This window comes from Erpetoichthys calabaricus, chromosome 15 (assembly GCF_900747795.2).
Source record: "Erpetoichthys calabaricus chromosome 15, fErpCal1.3, whole genome shotgun sequence".
Classification (NCBI taxonomy): Eukaryota; Metazoa; Chordata; class Cladistia; order Polypteriformes; family Polypteridae; genus Erpetoichthys; species Erpetoichthys calabaricus.
The window spans coordinates 23,347,634-23,369,062 of NC_041408.2; the positions used below are offsets into that span (position 1 = coordinate 23,347,634).

Genomic DNA, 21,429 nt, shown 5'->3' on the forward strand with positions numbered 1-21,429 from the left:
TATTGCTTATTTTCATCTTAAACAGCTGTATTCATTCAGTTTTTAATGGATCCTAATTAGCAATAACATGCGAATGACAAAAGAGACCAGCATTTCTCCATTTGGCTTGTTACCATTTACGCCAGTGTGTATTTATCTTGCATTATTTGGTTTAATTAAATACTTGGAAAGAAAGTAAAGAGAAAAAAAGTGAATGAGAATTGCTCATCCATTTTTGCCTTCAAATCATTTGGATGATATCCTTAGATAGGGGAAGAAAGTCTAGGATATGAGAATAACCTGACATAGCAGAGTTAAAGCACTAGCAAGCCATGAAATTCAATTATTGGCAGAATTGCTTTCTAATTAAGCAACCGGGTTAGAACAAAAACCTGCAGCCACTGCGGCCCTTCAGGACTGTGACTGGAGACCCCTGCTCTATATAGTATGGTAATCCTGCAAGCGCAAAAAAAAAAAAAAAACCAAAAGGCGTCTCCAGGTGGAGTTGATTGAATTGGGGAATGCTCACCAGCATCCCTAAAGTGCACACCAGGCATCCGATGCTTATTAGAATTGTCATTCTTCAAGATACATATGTTGGAAGGCACTTACAAACACCCTTGTTACATGGTTCCTCTAAATGATGTGGTGCATCTTATTTGTGACTGGTAAATGGCAGTTATTGTTTACATCTCAGGAGGTCTACTAAAATCCCACAACACAACATGCATTGTCACAGTTGCACTCTAGGCTGTGTAGCATGCAAGGTGTAATTTATTCTTAATCTACAGTCCACAATTTTATACACTGAAATATGTCTACATCTCTATTATTTAGCATACCAAAATTCACCAACCAAAGCATGTGAACTATACAAAGAAATAAAGAACAAGGAAAACACATAAAAAGTCAGTTACAAAACAGCTAGCACAGAGAACTTGCCTGGAAAAGGATGCAGCAGAGGCTCAGATGGAGCAGAAGGAAAAAGGGTCTCATCTGTAAAACAAACAGGTGTAGCTCAGTAGGAAAAACAGAAGAAAAACACAATCAGTTGTTTGCAAGACAGAGTGCAAGGCAAGAAACCAAGAAAGCACAAACAAAAAAAAAATCTAAGAGCTTTATATATTTCTATCATTTTTATAACACAGGCTACAGCAACCATATTACTTCTCCAGATACCTCAGAATCCTTTGACAGTAAACTATTTAAAAATTACAGGTACCAGATGTGTGGGAGCATGATTGCTTCATGTCTTCCTGAAACTATGGATTAGGGTTCTCAAATGAGACAATTGCATCATCTATTATAAGGAAGATTCTTCACTCCAAAAATGAAAATCAAAGTTGTCTGCAGAAAAAATGTGCAACTATTGACAATTTGTGGCCATCCCAATAAAGATCTAAATGCTACCTTTCAGAAAAAGAAAAAAAAAAAAAGAAAAAGGTAATGCACCTTCACACATTACGAATGTTTATTTTCAGTTTATAAAGAATACAAAGTACTGTGCACAGTAAGTAAAACGGGTGCAGCATGAATGTAAACCTGTCATTTTAAATGATACACCTTGCCTCTCTCCCCTTAGTCACACCTCTTTCCAATTTAAAAGTTTTAAGCCCTGCTTATTTTCAAAGTTGAGCACAAAAGCATACCCCAAACAAGTTTATAATTCATACATGAAAATTAATCATTCCTTGTATAATCTAATATTACTGAAAATATCACATCTAGGAGAATTCATTTTGTCATCGGTGGGACATGGAGTTGGCATAAAAGCAGCTCCGCGGCCAAAGAGAACTATTTCAGCCAAAAGGTGCAATATCAGCTATTAGAGCCAAAGAGATGCATATATTTTTTAGAAACAGAAATGGCACATCTGTTCATTTTTCATTTAATAAATCATGGCAAAATCAGATTTAAATTTTTCTTCCTCAGTTGCATTACCTTTATCTAAAGAGGCTGTATAAATGAAGTGAAATATCCACATATGCTTAGAAAAATAGCAATTATTTTGCAGAAGTGGACTAAGATCTTAAAACAATAATTAAAACAATACTACACGCCAAAACCAATCCAGATCTGTTGTAACTGGTCTACAGAAGTGCTGCACTCCTCTCCACAACAATGTGTGCCTAATCTGATCTCTCACTCTCCCACTATATATCATCAATTCTAGGAACTTTTTGACTGCCCCTCCTATACTTCAAACCTTACATATCATAGCTTAAACCGTTTTAAGTACATTTATTTTATTGATGATTATTACATTATATTATTACATAACACAGCACACATGTCCCTTCTGGTATATAGTCCACATCGAAAAAGGGAGATGGGGAGGTTAAATAAAGCTTCTTGAACCATTTGCTGTATTTTGTGAACATGTGACATGGCAGAAGGGTTAGTACATATTACTACAGAGGTACCGTACCATGCAGACAAAAATCCTAAGGCATTTGCATTTGATATTTACAGAAAAAATGTGGATGCTTTGTACAAAGAATATCGGACATGCAGAATATTAAAAATGAGAAAAATACAGTAAGACTTGGAGCTAGATGAACAGACGAAAACCAAAATCAAGTTGCAGATACAACTACTTCAGAAATAAATTTGTGTGTACTTATTAATCACTCTCCCCCCCTTGAAGTCTGAAAGGAAGTAAACTGTCTTGGGTAATGAACATAACATTCTGTCTCTGCCAGCTCTGCCACTGGATTGCTCAAGGTGCAGTGTGGCTTAAGGTCATCACCAGGCTTCACCACCAACTCAGGGGCCCTTTCTTTTCTGAAGGTGGTTATGTTGTGTAAGACGGAGCATATAACAATTACATCACATGCTCTGTTGGATGCAACACTCAGCCTTTTTAGACAATGAAATTTAGGTGGGCAAAGGTCATTTCAATTTGTGTCCTTGTCCAAGACAGAGCTGCATTATATCTGGTTTGTGGGCCAGGGTTGAGTTTAGGGAATGGGGTCATTAAAAACTGTCTACAAGCATGGCCCCCATCTCTAAAAAGGTTCCCAACCATGATAACTTGTATAATACGTACCAATTTTGAGCAAAATGTATGCTTCGCTGTGATTTCTAAATATGTATGTGTACTACCTTGTTCAAATGTCCAATACAGCTGTAATTCCCTAAAAATTCTGGAGTCAAACTAACACAGGCCATCTATCCTCCATGTACGAAATGATGTAAGATGCAGCACCGATCATCTGAGAGTCTACTTGTGGCATTTATGTTAGACAAATTCATTCACTATGTCAACAGGCCTATCAGCCGTTTTCACCTGTAATATTATAGGATACACTACCTGTACAATCACCTTCATTTGCACCTGATGGGGCCTTGATATGAATCGAAGTACAGTCCCATGCTCCAATGACATTAGGCAATCATGGGAAATGAGAATATTATCTCAGATCCTGTGAACTGTAGAGGAGAGTATCAAGTTTGTCCTACCGTTTCTGAAGTGTTTCGTGTTGAGATGCATGGGAGTGCCCCCTCCGATGAAGCCAATGCAGACGGGCACAAGAAAAAACTTGAATCCAATACAACAGTAATGCAGGACACCCACATAATATCCACACAGGCAAACTCTGACAGTGATGACAAACAAACAACTATGCCCTTCTGTTGAGCTGGCTCTCTTTTAAAGTTCTCGCCAGCCCTTCTTGAACCCAGCAGTCCATGCGCCTGATGCAGACGTTCAATGAGGGCAATACTCTTCGGGGCAGCTGGGAAATGATTGAACTGGGTAACATAAAAAATTTTTTTGTGAATATTCCTTTAATAGTCAGCTAATCTATAAAGAATGAAACATATTACTTGACTTTATACATGTTTTTCCCAGCAAAGATCTCATGCCATGATGAACATACCAGGTTATACTATCTACAGCCACCTTTTCTAGGTCCTTCTGGGGAATTCCCAGTTAAGAGTTATAATCCCTTCAGCATGTTTGGGCTTTGCTTCATGCAATCCCTCTTCACAGGAACACAGGTAACCAATCTAACAATGCTAAATAAAACCAGCGAGACTGCTCAGATTGTCTTTTGCTGTTTAAGATTTTCGCTGCTGCCTTTTCAACGAACTGCAACTGGCTGATATCACAGGTAGTCCTGTTAAGGAAGAATTACTAGCCAACTAAAAACATCTTGCAATGATATAAGAGGTATTAACTTCTGCAACATTTCTTAAGGGAAAAATGCATACCTAGTAACATAGTTATTGTGTGATTTAAGGTTTAAATCAGAATCCATGATCACACCTAAGCTCTTAACTTCCACCTTGACTTTTGAGTGCCAAGTTTTATTTCTAAGATCTTCGCTATTATCATTTTTCCCCCCCAACAACTAAAATGTTTTTTTCCTTATTTAGCTAGGGAAAATTACTATTCATCAATTCAGTAATACAAGACAGACATTGGATCAAAGGGCACAGAGGGTCAGTGTCACTGGGTGCTACAGGTTAAGTATTATCTGTACGTCGTCTTCATAACTGTGGTAGCTCATTTTATATTTTGAAATAATCAGGCCGAACAGGAAAACGTAAACTGAAAATATTGGGAAGGAAATATATCCTTGTGGTATACCCTATAAAAATATCATGGATCCTTGAGATACAATCATAACCAACAAAAAATTTCCTGTGTGTTAACCGAGACTGAAACCAATTTGGTTCTAGTCATCAGTATTTCTACATCTAATAAAATGCAGAAATGGTCAGATGTGGCAATTTATAGACATTGGTACAAGTTAATGTATAAACCTTTTGAGATTACTAAATCCAGCATGTGTCATGCCTGAAGTGTGGGCGGACTAAAAAGTGCTGGCTATGGTGAAAAGAATGCAGTAAATTAATAAATTCTCTCTCTTTATGTTCAGACTGGTTATGAACATGCAAGTTGAATTTTCATACTATTTGGAACCTGTCATAGATTGTTATTAATGCTAAATCTGAAAAAACTCATCAATAAAGGCCTTATTATATTTAGGAGGTCAATAAATGGTCAATATTAGAGATTGCAATACTATGAATAGCTACACCAAGATTCTCAACAGACACGAAAATACCAAACCTGGCATCTTAATAGCTTAACTGGCTTAAGAAAATACTTGGTAGACCTTTTTTACCTTGGCAAACAGTGTGAAGCAAAACTATAATTCAGAGGTGCAGCTTCAATTAATACTGCAGCACCATCACTACTAAGCCATGTTTCACTCAATGTTAAAGTCTACATTCCTATTACTAATAAGATTGTAATTATACACTATATTATATCTTGTTGGCTAATGCGCTCACATTAAGAAATGCCAAACTGAGGGTCTCAGAAGAGCACAGATGCACTGACATCTTGGGACAGCTTGAGACGGCAATTGAGTTATCCATGTTTACTAGGGGGCTCCGCCCCCTGCTCGCTTCACTCGCCAACCCCTGGTCTTGGGTAACCCAAAATAGATTTGAAAGAGATTATTGTCGGCGTAACCCAAAATACATTGATGAATGTATGCGATATGTGCCTGCATTGCTTGCGGCATTTTAGACACGCACTGTAGGCGTCTGTGTTAGTTGTGGTCTTTCGTTTTGAACCCGTGCCTGCTTTGCTTCCGCAGTTACTGCCGCCTTGTAGGCGTCTATGTACATTGTATTTGTTCATGCAGAGCTGTTTGGTTTTGGAGCCGAGACAGTTTTGCTTCCGCGGTTTCAGACGCGCATTGTAGGCGCCTACGTCTATTGTTTTTATCCATGCGGGCTCGCTTTTGTAGCTCCGTTAGTTGAGCTGGATCGTTTTGGAGCCGTGACCGTGACTCCATTAGTTATCCGTTGTCTACCGTTAGTAATATGGATAATTGCACTTACTGTTAATACGGAGCGTTTTCTGTGGTTGTACCGTTAATAATGCATCACTGTAATGTGATTCGCATATGCTATATGGTTTGGACGTGTGAGGATGCCGTACGTTTAAAACGGAGAGTTCGTGGCGCATTGTTGCTTCATGTCCTATTCAGAAGCGCGTTTTGGAAGCCTGCGCCTTTCGTACTATCTTTGTGGACCTGTGGGGCCTCCGTAGCCTCTTCCGTTTGACTCTGGGGTGCAGCGCAGAATCCTCTTTTTTGTGTGGCTGTGTCGTTAGTCGTTAGCTATGGGCGTGTTGTTGCTTCATTTCTCATTCTTGTTAGTTGAGCTCTTTCGTTTTTGGACCGTGACTCCTTCGTTCGCGGTGGATAAGACTTTGCTTGCGGTTTATGGGACGCGCGCAGGCGCAGTACGTCTCATGGTCCCATCGCCATGTACCTGCGTCCATATCCGGTTTATTCTCGGTTAGTAATATGGGTACCGATTTGTCCAGATATCTTTTGCTAAAAATTATGATCAGCAGCTATAGTGCTAATAGAGTGCACATCCACAGGTAAACCCACTACAACATCATCATATCCTACTATGTGTTTATGACTTACATAGGAACTAAAATTAGGAAGTAATGCACCTTACGAGATATTTTCAGAGAGGACCCTTGCGCCAAATCCATTGATGTGTAGGCTGTCACATCTATAGAAAAGTCTCTTTCAAAAAAGATAACAGTTGTCCATGAAATTGATGTTTTGCTTCTTGCAGAAGCCTCTCATTCAGTTGTTGAATGCCAGCAGTCAACTGTAGTCTTCATCCAACCTTCTACCCAAAATGATGATGCCCGCAGCCAGGCTCCTCTCCTTCGTGAAGTGAATTAGGAATGCGAAGTCCATCTTTAGAACCTCTGACTGTTGACATTGAATATCATTCACACCAGCATATAGTATAATGGTATTAATTTGCAGAAGGTACAAGAATTCCATCCATTTGCAGCACATTCTACAGTATACCACTCACAAAATAGTCATAAGCTTCCTCCGAGACCAAAAAGCATATGCAGACAGGATGAGTAAGCTCCTGTAATTTTTCCAAATTTCACACCAAAGATAAAGATATGACCATTAAAATCAGAGGTTCAACTATAAGAGTCTCTATTCCAATACATCATCAATGGCTTTCACAACATTAGTGCCACAGACTATATTTAAAGCTAAAGTTGAATTATGATTGACCATCAAATTAATCAGGTTCTCCACTTTTGCTGTAGCGGTCTGATTCAGTAGTTCTTACTGAATATTCAGTATGTACTTTTAATAAATAATGCTCATTACAATACAACAATATACTGTATCATGTTACTAGTAGTCGAAGTACTTTAAAGGTTAATACCCAATTACACTATAAAAATGGCATGTTTTAAATGTAAAATAAACTGAGTAACTGTAAACTGTATGACAGTTGCATGTAATTTCCTCCAGTGACATACAAATTTTCCTTCAAATACTTAATTTTGGCTATTAGAACTACAGTGTACTACAGTAATAGTTCCATTAAAGTATAAAAAGTTAACCCCATTCTTCTCATATATTCATACCAAAACAACCAAATACATCAATCAGAATAAATAATTATACCCAATATTAAGCAAAGAGTGTCAGTGTAAAACAAAAATAAATAAGAAAATCATCCTTCACCGACTGGTGGGGCACATTGTGAACTAGCTCCAAACATTTGCAGAAATTTCCTCAAAATACCAAAATGTAGGGGTCCCCCTTTATTTTTTTTCTTCAGTCCCCCTTTTTATTTTCTTTTTCAAATCTTGGTTGGTTCACAATAAATCTGTCAGACACTCATATTCACAGCAGGAGGCACACAAGACTTCTTAGTTTAACTAGTTTATTAGCAGTAGTGTGCTGTAGCTTAGGGAAGGCAGGCTGATCAGTGTGTCACGTACAAAGTTTGAAAGGGAAAGCAACAGGTACTGTATGCGCCACAGTTGTGCCTGCAGACACTGAATGCCCATGGCTTATTGCTGTTTTAGGTAGCGGACTGTCCTTTAAATAATCACCTACTGGGTCCATACTAGTTGGAATTCTTTTGGGACTCTGGCCTCTCCATGTACTGTTATATTTTACATAAACAATGCAGTGTGTATTCAGGCTCCAACAAAACAAAGTGGCAGCATAGTGGTGTTAGCTTGTAACGTTAGGAATGTAATTGTACTGTGTACATGGGATAATAAATCTGAAATAAACTGATTACAATATATATCAAACCATCCATCCATCCATCCATTATCCAACCTGCTATATCCCAACTACAAGGTCATGGGGGTCTGCTGGAGCCATTCCCAGCCAACACAGGGCGCAAGGCAGGAAACAAACCCTGGGCAGGGCGCAAGCCAACCGCAGGGTGCGCACACACACACCAAGCACACACTAGGGGCAATTTAGAATCGCCAATGCACCTAACCTGCATGTCTTTGGACTGTGGGAGGAAACCGGAGTACCCGGAGGAAACCCACGCAGACACGGGGTATATCAAACCAGTGCCTTACATTTTGAAAAACAGTGCCATTGTCTTTCATGATTCACATTGTACACTGCAAGCTTGCAATAACAATCAACACTCACTGTTACACGTTTTTAATGGCATGTTTGACACGTGATATGAAAGGGCAAAATATACACTATAGCCAAGCCTCAATGAAACAACTAATTACAATTTTTTTAGTAATGCAGGCCGAGTTGCTTTTTTTGTTCAAAAGATGGTAGAAAGAGAACTTAGAATGCCAATGTTTAAGTGAGTAAAAGTAATCAGCAACTTGTAGTTTCCTGCTGGTAGACATTTATTCGAGCTTCATGCCATCATGGAACTGTGATTTGTAGCAATTTTAAATGAACTTGGAACAAATCACATGCCGAGTTGAAGCACTCTATGAGACAACAAACCTAACTCCTGCACCATTCCCCCATTTAAGACATTGCACAGCCCTAATGTGTATATATCCTTTTTTTAATTAAACACAGATTATCTTGAAGAATCCTTGAGACCAGCATATAATTGTGATAAAAGCCTAATTTTAATGGTTGCTAAAGCAGGTTTTTCCAAGAAGGTATCTGGCACAAAGGTTAATTTAAACATTATAAACTTGCACACATACAGTACCAATCTGTCTGGTGCCCAAATGTGTGTGTAATGTTTACTGTAAGCTGAATCTGACATTTGCAACCTTCTATTACTTCTGGACATTGTGTTGCTACAAGATTGCATTTAATTAAGAGGTTTCTAAACCGTATTGAGATAGATGGTCTAAAGGTCACCCTTGGGTTAACAATCAACATTTTTTAAAACCATGACAGAATTATAAAGCTGGATATATATGCAAGTATCTGAAACAATGCAAGTTATAGTTAAAATAATTTAAAATGAGGTCTTTCATAAACAAAAAGTTATACAAAGGAGTTCCTAAAGTCAAGAACAAAGAAATAGTCTTCCACAGACAATTACTACTTCTTTTTGTTCCTACTAGCACAAAGGCACAAATTGTAGCAGAGACAAGAGCCTTCCCAAGTGTTAAGTCAAGTAGAATGAAGTTTCTTAAACATTTTAAAAGTAACAAAAACCTCTGGTTGATGCAAAGTAAAAAGATAATTTATAATGATCAAACAAGAATTTTAACAAAATAATGATTTTCTGAAAAATAATTTGTCCGATTTGCTTAATTTGCTTTATATGAGAGTTACCTCTTTTACCTAGCCTCTGCTTCACCTCATGATAACCTGAAAATAAATACAATGGGATATGTTTATAAATATAAAGTTTTACACAGATGCAGTAGGTCTTAATGCCTCATTTAACTTATAATAAAAAAAGAGTGATCTCACAAATTGCAAAAAAAAAAAAAAAATTATGTATGCAAATAACCATTTAAAAATATTAAAATATCCTTGATGTGAAAGTCAACTGGCAGATCTCCTGTCTACCAGCATTGTCTTTTAACATTAAGAGCAGTAAAATATACACAAATTGACAAGAATTAAATTTGTTTAATCACAACTAACAATTTGATCGATGCAGTGCATAAAACAGTTAAAGGAATAAAGTATTTCCTTTATATAAACTATTTTTTTCATCTATAAATAAAACATCATGCACAAAGATAAAGCAGAATTGCATCTATTGTGTGCAATTTAATAGCTATAAAAATTGTATCTTGTATTGGGAAAGCATACTTTTACAAAAAATTATATGAAATAAAAAAGCATGAATATGATTCACACCTTATTCTGTACAGGTCATATTTAGTTTATTATGTGCATTCCTAAAGTAAGTGAGCAAGGCAGTACAATCTGAATAACTACTGAAAGATGCAATACATACATTAATAATCGTCTGCTCTCACAGAAGATAAACAGCATTGTTGCTATAGGCAGCTAATTCCCGAATATACATTTCAGTAATCTCCCCAAAATTGGTGGTCTCTTTAATATCAAACCAAGCTTGCAACAAAGTGAAGTGCAGTTCTTTTATTAGAAGGCTTAAGTCATACTATTTAACGCTACAAGACTATTTTCACAACAGAACTATAAGTAAACTCATTAATAAATTTAACCAATATTCTTTGCAACTGTAAATGTAACATTTAGAATTTGATGCTTTAATAACATTTATTATTTAGATGAAATCCTGTATACATTAATTATTCAAATGGCATATTAAATGTTTTTCTTTACAACATTGTATTTGTTACTTTTCAGTTAGTTTTAATTGAACCATACGCCTAACAGCATTTGCAATATTGCAAAGCGCAAAGCGTTGGTAAGTGAAAGAGTGTGGTACAATAATTCAGTCAAATTTATTGTTGGAAAGTGCAAAGAAAGTGCAAAGTGGAAAGTTTGGGTGTTACTTTGAAGCAAACACTAAGAACCATATGACACCGCTAAGAAGATATGAATCTGTCACCCTAGATATGCCTGTTATATTAACTGTATACAGAATTGGCAATAAGAGATTAGAACAGATTTAAAATGTTTTACACTAAGATCAGAAATTTATAAGGCCCTTAACCTGCAAGTAATTCGTCTTGGGTATGACGTTAACCTGCATCCAGTCCTGCAAGCAGGTCCCCCAACTTGCAAGGGAAAACTTGGGAGGTTGGTGGCAGGCTGGGTACTCAAGCCACCGTAACAAACCTCACACTGTTCCAATGTGGTGCTGAAGTGTCACCTGTTGCACCACTGCAATCTGGTCCCATTCCGGGTGGGTGCAGCAACACACTGTATTAGTGCATGCTTCCAACCTCTCTTTCTGACAGAGAAAAAAGAATTAGAAGGATATAAATTTTTAGGCAACTAAAGAGAATGGTTGGGTACGAACAACCCCAATGGGCAGGACAAAAACACACCAATTTAACATCGAAATCTGCCTAACTTACATGTGGTTGGACAGAGAGGAAGTCCATGCGGACACGGGGATAAAATACAGCTGGCTACTAGGCAGCAGTGCAACTACTATGCCAACATGACACTAGTGCTGGGCGGTATACCGGTTCATACTTTTTTATGATATGGATTTTTCTTATACCGCAACACCGGTTTAAATTGCCTAAATGACGTTCGGACTGTTCAAGTGGAGACCTTTTTCACTGCTACACCGTTAAACACAGATTTGTTGCACTAGGGCTCTTTTTCACTGCTACACCACCAAATAGTGGCCGGTAGCATAGGCATGTCGCGTGGTGAAAATGGACAGAGAGCATTCCGAAACTGAACTAAAAGTTGAACATGATGAACAGAAGAACTTTTGCCGAAAAAAAGGAGTCACGTTCGTCGCCTGGAGATACTTTAAGTTTTAAAAGGTCAGATGTGTAAATACTGTTTCTATACTACTGGATAATACTGCAAGCCAAGTTGTACTTGTTTTTGTACTTGCTAGTGTATGTTTTGCTTGTATTCATCCTGTGCTGGTGACTCGTTTAGAGATGGGCGCAACTCTGAATGGATGGCATAATTAAACATGTATAACGAAGAAATTTTTAAAGTTCTGAACACTCCGTCGGCTAAGTTAATAACTAGTTTTAATTTCACAAAGACGTTTATCGTGTGGCGATTGGTAATGTGGAGAAAGAAAAAGGAAAGATAGGAACTGGGGTTTTGGTAGAGAGCAGGAATATCATGAAGTGAATGGATTCTGTGCGGTGATTGCTGCAGGCGCCTGCTCTTAGTGCGGAGGAAGTCAGTTTAAGAAGCGTAGTGATTAACGACTGGGTCGGGGAACACTTAACATAAAGTATTTGATGTGCTGCATTAACTTGTGACGGGGTTTGAGAAAATCTAGTAACTTAAACATTGATTTTAGGATGAAGTTTAGTTTACAACATTCTACTTTAATTATAAAATAAACTATGAGAATAAAGTGGAAATGTCGACTTTAATCTTGACACAGTCAACATGTCGAATTTATTCTCGACATAGTTTGTTTTTTTCTTCCGTGTCCATATTTTTTTTTCTTCACAGTGGCCCTAATGCGCTTCCATAGGGCTATACCACAAACAGCATTATAAATGCAAGTTGCAGTTTTTATTATTTATGTATATAGCTTAGCTTGAAGCAAGGTCCATATTAATGCAGTTTGCCTAAATGATGGTACAGTTGGTAAGATGTCATCACCAAGTTGCATTTGTTTTATTTTATTTTAATTTGGTGAATACTGTGTAATGCACCTGGGCTTAAAGCTTTGAAGTAATGGTGCAACTATCAGTAATACTATTATGTATTTTATTGTTATTATTTATTAGTTTAAATATTATGCAGTTTAATGATGGTAAAATTGTTTTAAAAGTCACTTTAACGTGTCAGTGGACAGAGATTGTTAACATTAACAGAAAGTGTAGTTGGTTTAAAAAAAATATTTACTATTTATTCCTTTTCTAAGACGTGTTCAGTGCAATCCAACTTTTGACAAACACCTCTGGATATTTTACTAAGTCTAAATGCCTCTTTGGATGGTTGAAAATATGTTGTCAAAATCATAGTTTAAGCTTTTGCAAAATTTGTTCAATTAAAGGTTCTATATTTTGACTGCATCTGTCATGCTTCTTTCTCTTTAGTGCCACCCCCTTGAAAACTATCACTTTATGGGGCCATGCAAACCTGGATTAATACTTGTGTGCACATTAAAATGTCTTTTTGTACGATGTACAATTCTTATAACAGTCTAATAGGTTATTCTTAGCCAGTCTACTGCAGTAATTGCAGTGGAAAATGTGGTTAACATCCACTCATGCATGGGGAAAAAAATACTGTCTAATACCGTGAAACCGGCAGAATTTAGAAAAATACCGTGATATAGAATTTTGGTCATACCGCCCACCTCTACATGACACACACTTCAGAACAAGGCTATGAATAGATGCCGACGAATTTCAATTTGATTTGTACCTCACGATTTGCAAAGTGTTTTAAAATAATCCCTATGCCCTTTTCAAAAAATGCATTTTCCAAATTAGTTAACATGTCAGGCTCAATAAAATAATTGTCAATAGACCTCAACAAATGAGAGGTTTTCAAAAGTGCAGGGGGTGCAGGTGTGGGGGTTTAACATTCTTAATATATATATATAAAAAAAAAAAAGATTTTAAAGATTGTATTTAAATTATTTAAATACAGTTTTAAATAAGTATAGCTAAAAAGTATGACTAAGAAACTAAGTGAAACTTTTGAGACTATAACTTCTTAGTTCTAAATACGCTCTCTTAGATTACAGCATTAACATTTTTGGTTAAGAGTATCATTTGACTAAATTTAAACCGTTTACTGCATGGGTATCCAAACTTTAAGCTGAGGTCCCCAAAGCATACCACCATATGGTTAGGGCACCCCATTAATATAAACTCTTCCTGTTTACCTATAACGGCAGTAAACTTCCAAGTGTGACACATGTACATTGAATTTACAGATTTCTCAAGTTAAGATTTGAATATTTACATCAAAAATAACCATTTATTCCAATGTAAATTAACAATTAAGCAATACACATACATTTGTACTTTATGGGTTGTTTTAATATTTTTCTTCTGTTTGTAATGTGTCTGTAAAGCATACAGTGATTATTATTCATGTGCTTTTTACTTAAGACAGAGTTGAAAATTTCAAACTTGAAAATATAACCGTTCACAAGAAAGAAACAATAAACCTTGCCCAATTTTAAAATACTAAGCCAAAAATATAAAATTTACATGCTACAATCACCGATTTTACCTACTGTATATTAATATACTGTACATTGAGGAAAACTAAAACTTAGATAGATAGATAGATAGATAGATAGATAGATAGATAGATAGATAGATAGATAGATAGATAGATACTTTATTAATCCCAATGGGAAATTCACATTCTTCAGCAGCAGCATACTGATACAATAAATAATATTAAATTAAAGAATGATAATAATACAGGTGAAAAAAACTTAATGCAACTGCTCAAAAAACAAAAAAAACAAAATACTCCATGCATAGACAATGTCTATGGTCACATTCTATGTTAATTATTAAAAATAAATAAAGCATTTCCGCATTACACACTAGCTCATTCATATCCATTACATAATGGCAGCTATGAGTATGCATTTTCTCTCCTTACTGATATACAGGGCCAAGAGATACTTTAACTAGGGGTGTTAATTATTGAATGGTTCATCATCAACTTACATTAAGAGCGTAAACTAATTTTATCAGTTATACAAATTTAAAATTTTGCTTTTAAAATGTAATTGCTTTGCTGTAATGCAACTGCTTATACCGAGATTATATAGTTTTTTAATTTAAATAAACATAATGATAGTATTTAAGTTACAGAGGAGATTATTTCACATCTGAAAGCAACAGATACCGTATGCCTGGTGAAAATGTAGTATGCTAAATGTAGCTCAGTTTGGAAGCTTTACGAGCATATAGCTGACAAGGTTTTATCTGCAACTGGTGTAATACTGTGCTGAAAACACCAAACAAGCACATCTACAATGTATCACACTCACACAAAACAAGCATGCCATTTCAGAAACTGGAATACAGCATGGAAATATTTCTTATGAAAAATTCAGAGGAAATCAGAAAAAGAGAAAAGATGTTGATAAAAGTTAAAGTTCCTTTATCAGCTAATAAATCATCTTAAGCCAGGCTATCACATTTTATCTAAAAGCACTGCCAAAAGCAGTACAGTAAAAATTATACTAAGAAGACTTGCGAGCCGAAATCCCAGCTACCTACTGCTAATAATGCTGTGATAATGGTGGTTATATATTACTGAAATCTTTAGTGTTGCCTTGCTTTCCCATTTTGGTGTGCTCACCTGGTGCCTCATGTATAAAACCTTGCTTAGATTCCATAATAAATTTGAGCTCAAAAGGCAAAAATTATGTATATATTAAAAAAAAATTCTGATTTATAAAAAGGATACAAAAATGCAATATGTCAGACCAAATTAATTTATAAATCATCAAGTTAAAACTGTGTGCGTGTACACACTTTCAGCAGCTCTGTCACATCCTGCCAGTAACCATGTATGGCTAAAAACCTCATTTTCTGAATATTCATGATCTAATCAATATATAAATTTGTCCATGTCCGTGAATGACATCCTTACTACAAAACTATGGGAAATCAGAATAAAAAAAAGGCAGAAAACTAAATTTCAGTAAGTGTCAACTTTAGGTAGTACTAACTTAAGTGGAGAACCAAAAAAAGAAGAGAAAAAAAAAAACAGGAGTGGGAACAAGTAACAGCAGCCGAGTTGACAGCAATAGTAATGTGCCATCAAGCAGCATTAGCATTAACAGATCCAGGCTATACATGCAGAACTGAAAGATAATAAGAACATTCTTAATGAACTTGTAAAAAAAAATAAATAAGAATTTTGCCAAGTAAATGTCAATGTAGCAATTGATACACACACAGTTCTTTATATTTGATGTATAACATCGAAACATCTTTGAATTATCAATGCACTGATGTCCTGAGGGTCAGGTTCTGGGTCTTCCATTCACTCTCTTGGCCCAGCTCAGGTAGCACAGGCAGTCCATGTTTCTGCGCTATGTTGTATGGCACTGCACAAGCCATCATTATGCAGCAACCCTTTTTGGAGCTGCTCAACAGTGTGCCACCTAGAGGTGTGAGATACTGGCAAAAAAATTAATTTTGATATTTTCTATGGGCTTTGACGATAATGATAATTAGACAATATTTTCCATCCTTTAAAAACATATTTGTAAAAGTCTTACTGATCTAGTTTGGTCTTGTTAAAACTTGAGTAAAATAACAAAAACATTTAAATCACCAGTCAAAATATTCCTGAGATCAAACAGTGCAAGTATGATTAAACCATTTCAAAAAGCAGCCTACAGGCTTTACATAAAACTACTAAGACACTAAAACACTAACAAAACTATTATAAATGACAGCATTTTAAAATAGACACCCTTAGTACAGGAAGATATGGAAAAAGATGATCTGCTGTGGCGACCCCTAATGGGAGTAGCTGAAAGAAGAAGAATGTAAACAACATATGAATCCAACATGAATAAAAAATACTAAGCATAACTAAACTACAGGGCATGCACATTACAGTCTGGATTAATGTAATACTCCTCTGCTGCAAGTTTACTTGAACAAACTGAGAAACATCAGTCTTTTCAAATTTAAACCACCTTCAAGCGTATGATGATGATGATCTGCGTTTTGCAGTTAAATCTAACGACGTAGATTGTGAGGCTGTTTTATACCCCGGCACTGTTTTTTAGGCAGCTAAGTGCTGGACAAGCATGCCAATTAGCTTGCATTATGCATGTGCAGTAGTCTATCCTGTTAGGTTAAATGAGACAGTGAATGCACCATCTACCTTTCAATGAACCAACGTTCCGTTCTATCACCTACAGTGAACAGGAGTGCAGTTCATTACATCTCCTCCCTTGTAGTCTTTACAGGCTGGCGAGTGGTGTGAGGAGCCAGATTCTGAGGGGGTATACACAGTCGCCTCAAGTAAAAATCAGACAAGGTGTGCAGTGTGTTGTACAACATACCCAACAATCTTAAGACATTTAGCAACTGACGCTGTTCAGCATGTACTGGCCGACTAGTTGGGAATCTCACACTCATCCGAGTTGTGTCATGCCATCTCCATATAATGGTATCATTAGGTTGTTCCCCAAATACACACTATTTCCTTATGGTCAGAGAGAGCAGGCTGAGATCAAAACAATCTGCAGTGAATGCAGATTTTCTTAATGCAATTGGTGAAACTGACTGCAAACATGTTGCAATAAAGGCATTGCCATAGAATGAATTTGCCTTCCTAAACAGAAATCTCATTGATTTAATTAATACAAAACTGATACATGATGCTCAAATGTGTCCAACTAGAACTGTGGCGAGGAGGCCAACCTTGAATACGATTCCTTTATTCTCTGAAATAATATGATAAGCAGAATTTAGAGTCATGCTTTGTGTGACGGTTGGTGTCTTGGTAATGCCGTCATTGCCAGGTATGTTGTATATAATACACACCACACCCTACATAAGTGTTTTAACTCTACCATTTAAGTTCATTCATAAATCATGTATTTTTTTTTCCTTTCTAATGATACATGTCTCATCCAAGTGATTTTAGGCCTAAAACAGATGAGTCATTTTCAGATATTCACTTACTCTTCAGTTTCGTTCCGAGTATTTAATTAAACCAAATAGTGAACGTTGAATATACAACGGGTGGAAATGGAGACAAGCTAGATGTAGAACTACTGGTTCCTTTGTCATTTGCATCTTATTGCTAGTAAGGAGCAGTTAAATCAATTTTAAGACTAAAATGAGCAATTAAGGGTTCAAAATCTTAACAATTTGAGACAACTAAAATGAAGCAGAAAGATGTCACTTGAGCAATAAGTGCTTTTTATCAGCTGTGAATAATCTCATAAAGAAAATGGGTTGGAACAAAAACCTTAAGTCACTGCAGCCCTCCAGGACTGATGTTGCCCAACACTGATTTAAAGGGCCAGGATCTTAAATGGCAAATAAAGTAAATGAAGTTAACTAGTAGCAAAAACTACTCACTAATTAAGAAAACACAGGTAAAATTCCATTACAACAAATATCTTTACAACGAAATTTTCATCACGACAAAATATTTTTATGGTCCCAACAATTTCCCTATATCACAGAGTCTATAGAAACCTTGTTACTATGAAATACATTCAGCAGATAGGACCTTGAAATGCCTAAATGAATCATCCACAGAGCAGTTAGTTCTGTGGTCGCAGCCCAGTTGTGCACAACGATCCCCAAACAGAAACATTGTAATTTTTTTTTCTTTCTTCGAACTTTCCTTGTACTGTTTTTTTGCTGTGTTCGTTTTCTGTGGTTTTCAGGGATACCTTTGGCTTATTGCTCGTCAACATTTGAAAAACATCCAATGGAATTTAACTCATTGTCACCCTTCTATAGAAATGGCAAACACGAAAAAATGACAATAGTTCACATTAGAAAAAAAACTAAATTCTTGCAGCTCTAGATTCCGGCAAAAAGGACTTTGCCAGTGAATTTGGAATTGCCATCAACACTTTCAACTTTCTTGAAAGACCGAGTAAAAAAAAGAAGAAAAATCTTCGGTTGCAAATGTATGCAAACTGCTGCATTTGAAGATGTCAAAAAAGCAGTTTTTATGTGGTTGAGTGATGCTCATTCAAGAAATATTCCTATTAGTGCGCCACTCATTCAAGAAAAAGCAAAGTAACTGTTGCAAGGTTTCTAAACTCTCTTGGGACCTCCCCCAATGGGACGACACACTGAAGAGCATCCCAAAGTGTGATCACCGCATCTGTGGAAGACTGTTAATCTGTTGCCGGGGCAACAGCAGGCTCACAGCGCTGGTGTGGATCACCACCGAAGCAACTCCAAAAAAAGATCTCGATGGGTGATGCAAGTAACATTGTAAATGCAAGGAACAGTATTATTGGCCACTAACCTAGCCACAACTCTGCCTGACTGCTATGTCTGTGTATAGGAGAGTGGTAGACCCGCTGCAATAAATAACCGTGCCGTTCTGGTTTCAAGCTGAACAAAGCTGGTTTTGCTAAAGTATTGAGACTCAGTCTTGTGCTTTGGGGTGCAAGACAGGGACTTATAGCACGACCACGATCTTTAAGGATTTGCTTCTGTGTCGCTTCGCTGCAGCGCTGTGAGCCTGCTGTTGCCCTACCCCGGCAACGGACAAACAATCTTCCACAGATGCAGCAATCGCGCTTCGGGACTACCTTCAGCATGTCATCCCATTGGGGGTGGGGTGGTGTTCCAAAAAAGTTCAGAAACCTCACAATATGAAGAAGGAAAGGATGAGTCGGCTTCTGAATAATAACTGCTGCTCACAACATGCTTCCACATTTAGATAATGTTTATGGCGAGTTCCTCCCACCCAATTGCACGGCAGTGCTTCAGCCATTGGATTTTGGCATCATTCTCACCCTGAAAGTGTATTATAGCAAGGAAATTGAGACAAATTCTCATCAGCATAACTTGTAGATAGGTTAGATTAAAATTAACGTGAAATAAGCCTATTGAAATGATTGCAAACGCCTGGACTGTGAAAAGAACGGAGCTGGCCAACCTTGAGCTACACACTAAAGCAAATAAGAGTATGCATTAGGTGTAATTACCAACACTGAAGACAGCTATAGAGAGAACATGTCAGTTAAATGTGATATAATAAGTTCAAGAATATCGTAACTGCATAATGAAACAAGATTCTCTATTCAATTTATTGTCTTGCTGAATGGAATTGCTAAAATGCCAACACCAATAATGTCTGAGTAGCATGGATAGACAAAATTTTCTATAGTGTTAGCCCAAGTTTTATGCCAAATTTGCATTTTATAAATCCTAACTTTTGCATTAGAAATGGCACGCACATGTTCCTGAGTGTAAGCATGTTTTATACATTGAGGCCTGAAAACTGAAATGGAAGGTCACTCCTGATTTGCTACTCATTCTAACCAAAAATCAGTTAATAATTGGCAATTTTTTTGTAAAAATAAAAAAGCAATTTTAAATGCACTACTCATATTTTATCACTCCAAACATAAGACTACAAAAATCCCATTTTATGCTGACCAGATTATCATCTTTTTAAAATTTCTGATAAAGAGGTCAACATTACTTCAAGACTTCTCCAAATTTTCCCTACGGGGAGCAATGCCTTTGGGAAGCTTGAATTTTCCATGCGTACAAAATGTGAATGAAGCATATAGTCACACTCGCAAATGACATTTGGACTGTAGCTCTAACCAAGAGGTATTCAATGCACCAATAACAGTAAAGACTGACAGATGAAGCGGTGGTACTACAGAGCAAATTTTTCAGCCAGACATACTTATTATGGCAGTAAGTTGTAACTGCTACTATGTAATATAGGGAGTCGCAGGCAAAGTTACTATGCAGTTTCATGAGGCAACTTACTTACCCATGACTGACAAATTCACCTGGGTAGCATGTTTCACTCAAGCACTGATATTCGAAAGGAAAGATTTAACATGTTTCTTAATCATGGCAAAAGGCTACCTGAGCATGCACAGGACAGCACTACAACTGCTAATATTGTGTAAATATTGTCTAGTTATGTCCCCAATTTTACCTTTTACGCTTTAAACAAAAAAAAAAAAAATTATACTAAAGGGAAAGAACAGTGTCAATACAGTACAATCACATTTATAGAGCTTCTATATTTTGATGCTTCAGTTTTATCAATCAATCAATCAATGTTTTGGCCTAAGAGTTTCATGACTGATAAAATAAAACTAGCAGCTGTTATAATGGAAGGGGCCATTTTGTAGCTTGCATTACATTAAGTTAATGTGAGAACTGTATATTTTATTTGAAAATCTGGCACAGTTTAATAATGTGCTCTGTCCAGAGGAAAGAAAGTGCACTTAAAGGTCACAGTTATTGGCAATTTTATCCAATCACATTAAAGATTAGAAACTAAAATATATGATGCATGGATGGAATGAGAGCATTTTGAGCGATCGGCTAGCTACGAGTTGCACACTTTTTTTGGCATCTAATCTAAGCAAAGTTGATGAGATATGATGAATAAGGAAATTAAAAATTAAAGCAAGGCAGATTTGTAAGAAATATAAACACTGTACATGAGCCCCAGTAAGAAAACAGCCTTTCTATTCATCCTCTGAATATGATGGTTCAGTGGCTAAGGCTTTTTGTAGAAGGCCTAGAGCAATGCTGATGCAGTCTTGCACCTTTAAAATCACAGATGCCTGAAACTTATGGCTTAATTGGCCAAAATGTAATCAACAAGAGAGAACAAAGGCAGAGCTTAATTTTCTTGCGTATCACATAGGGGGATTTCTCCAGTGTAACTTGGGGTGGGGGTTTATTGGCTCATGGGATATATAATGAATTATACGATTGTCAGACTCCCCAATTATTCTTAGCATGATCATAAACTAAATTTACTCACTGACATTTTCTCCCCAGTAACTGAAAACTAAATGCTGATTAAAATCTGTATTAAAAATAAATCTTAATTATCATTG

General features: G+C 36.6%; 1 protein-coding gene across 4 annotated transcripts in view; it reads right to left on the minus strand.

The window, feature by feature from the left end:
• Positions 1–21,429, minus strand: part of LOC114665605 (reticulon-4-like) — an 85,296-nt gene that overhangs the window by 47,208 nt on the left and 16,659 nt on the right. For 2 of the 4 annotated variants that reach the window (XM_028820200.2, XM_051919670.1), the window contains exon 2: positions 922–975. The exons of 1 other annotated variant lie outside the window; for it this stretch is intronic. In XM_028820200.2, coding sequence (XP_028676033.2) covers positions 922–975 — 54 coding nt within the window. Of the gene's footprint in view, positions 1–917; positions 976–21,429 lie in introns of all 4 variants that reach the window. One more of the 4 variants, XM_051919669.1, reaches the window with a different exon arrangement.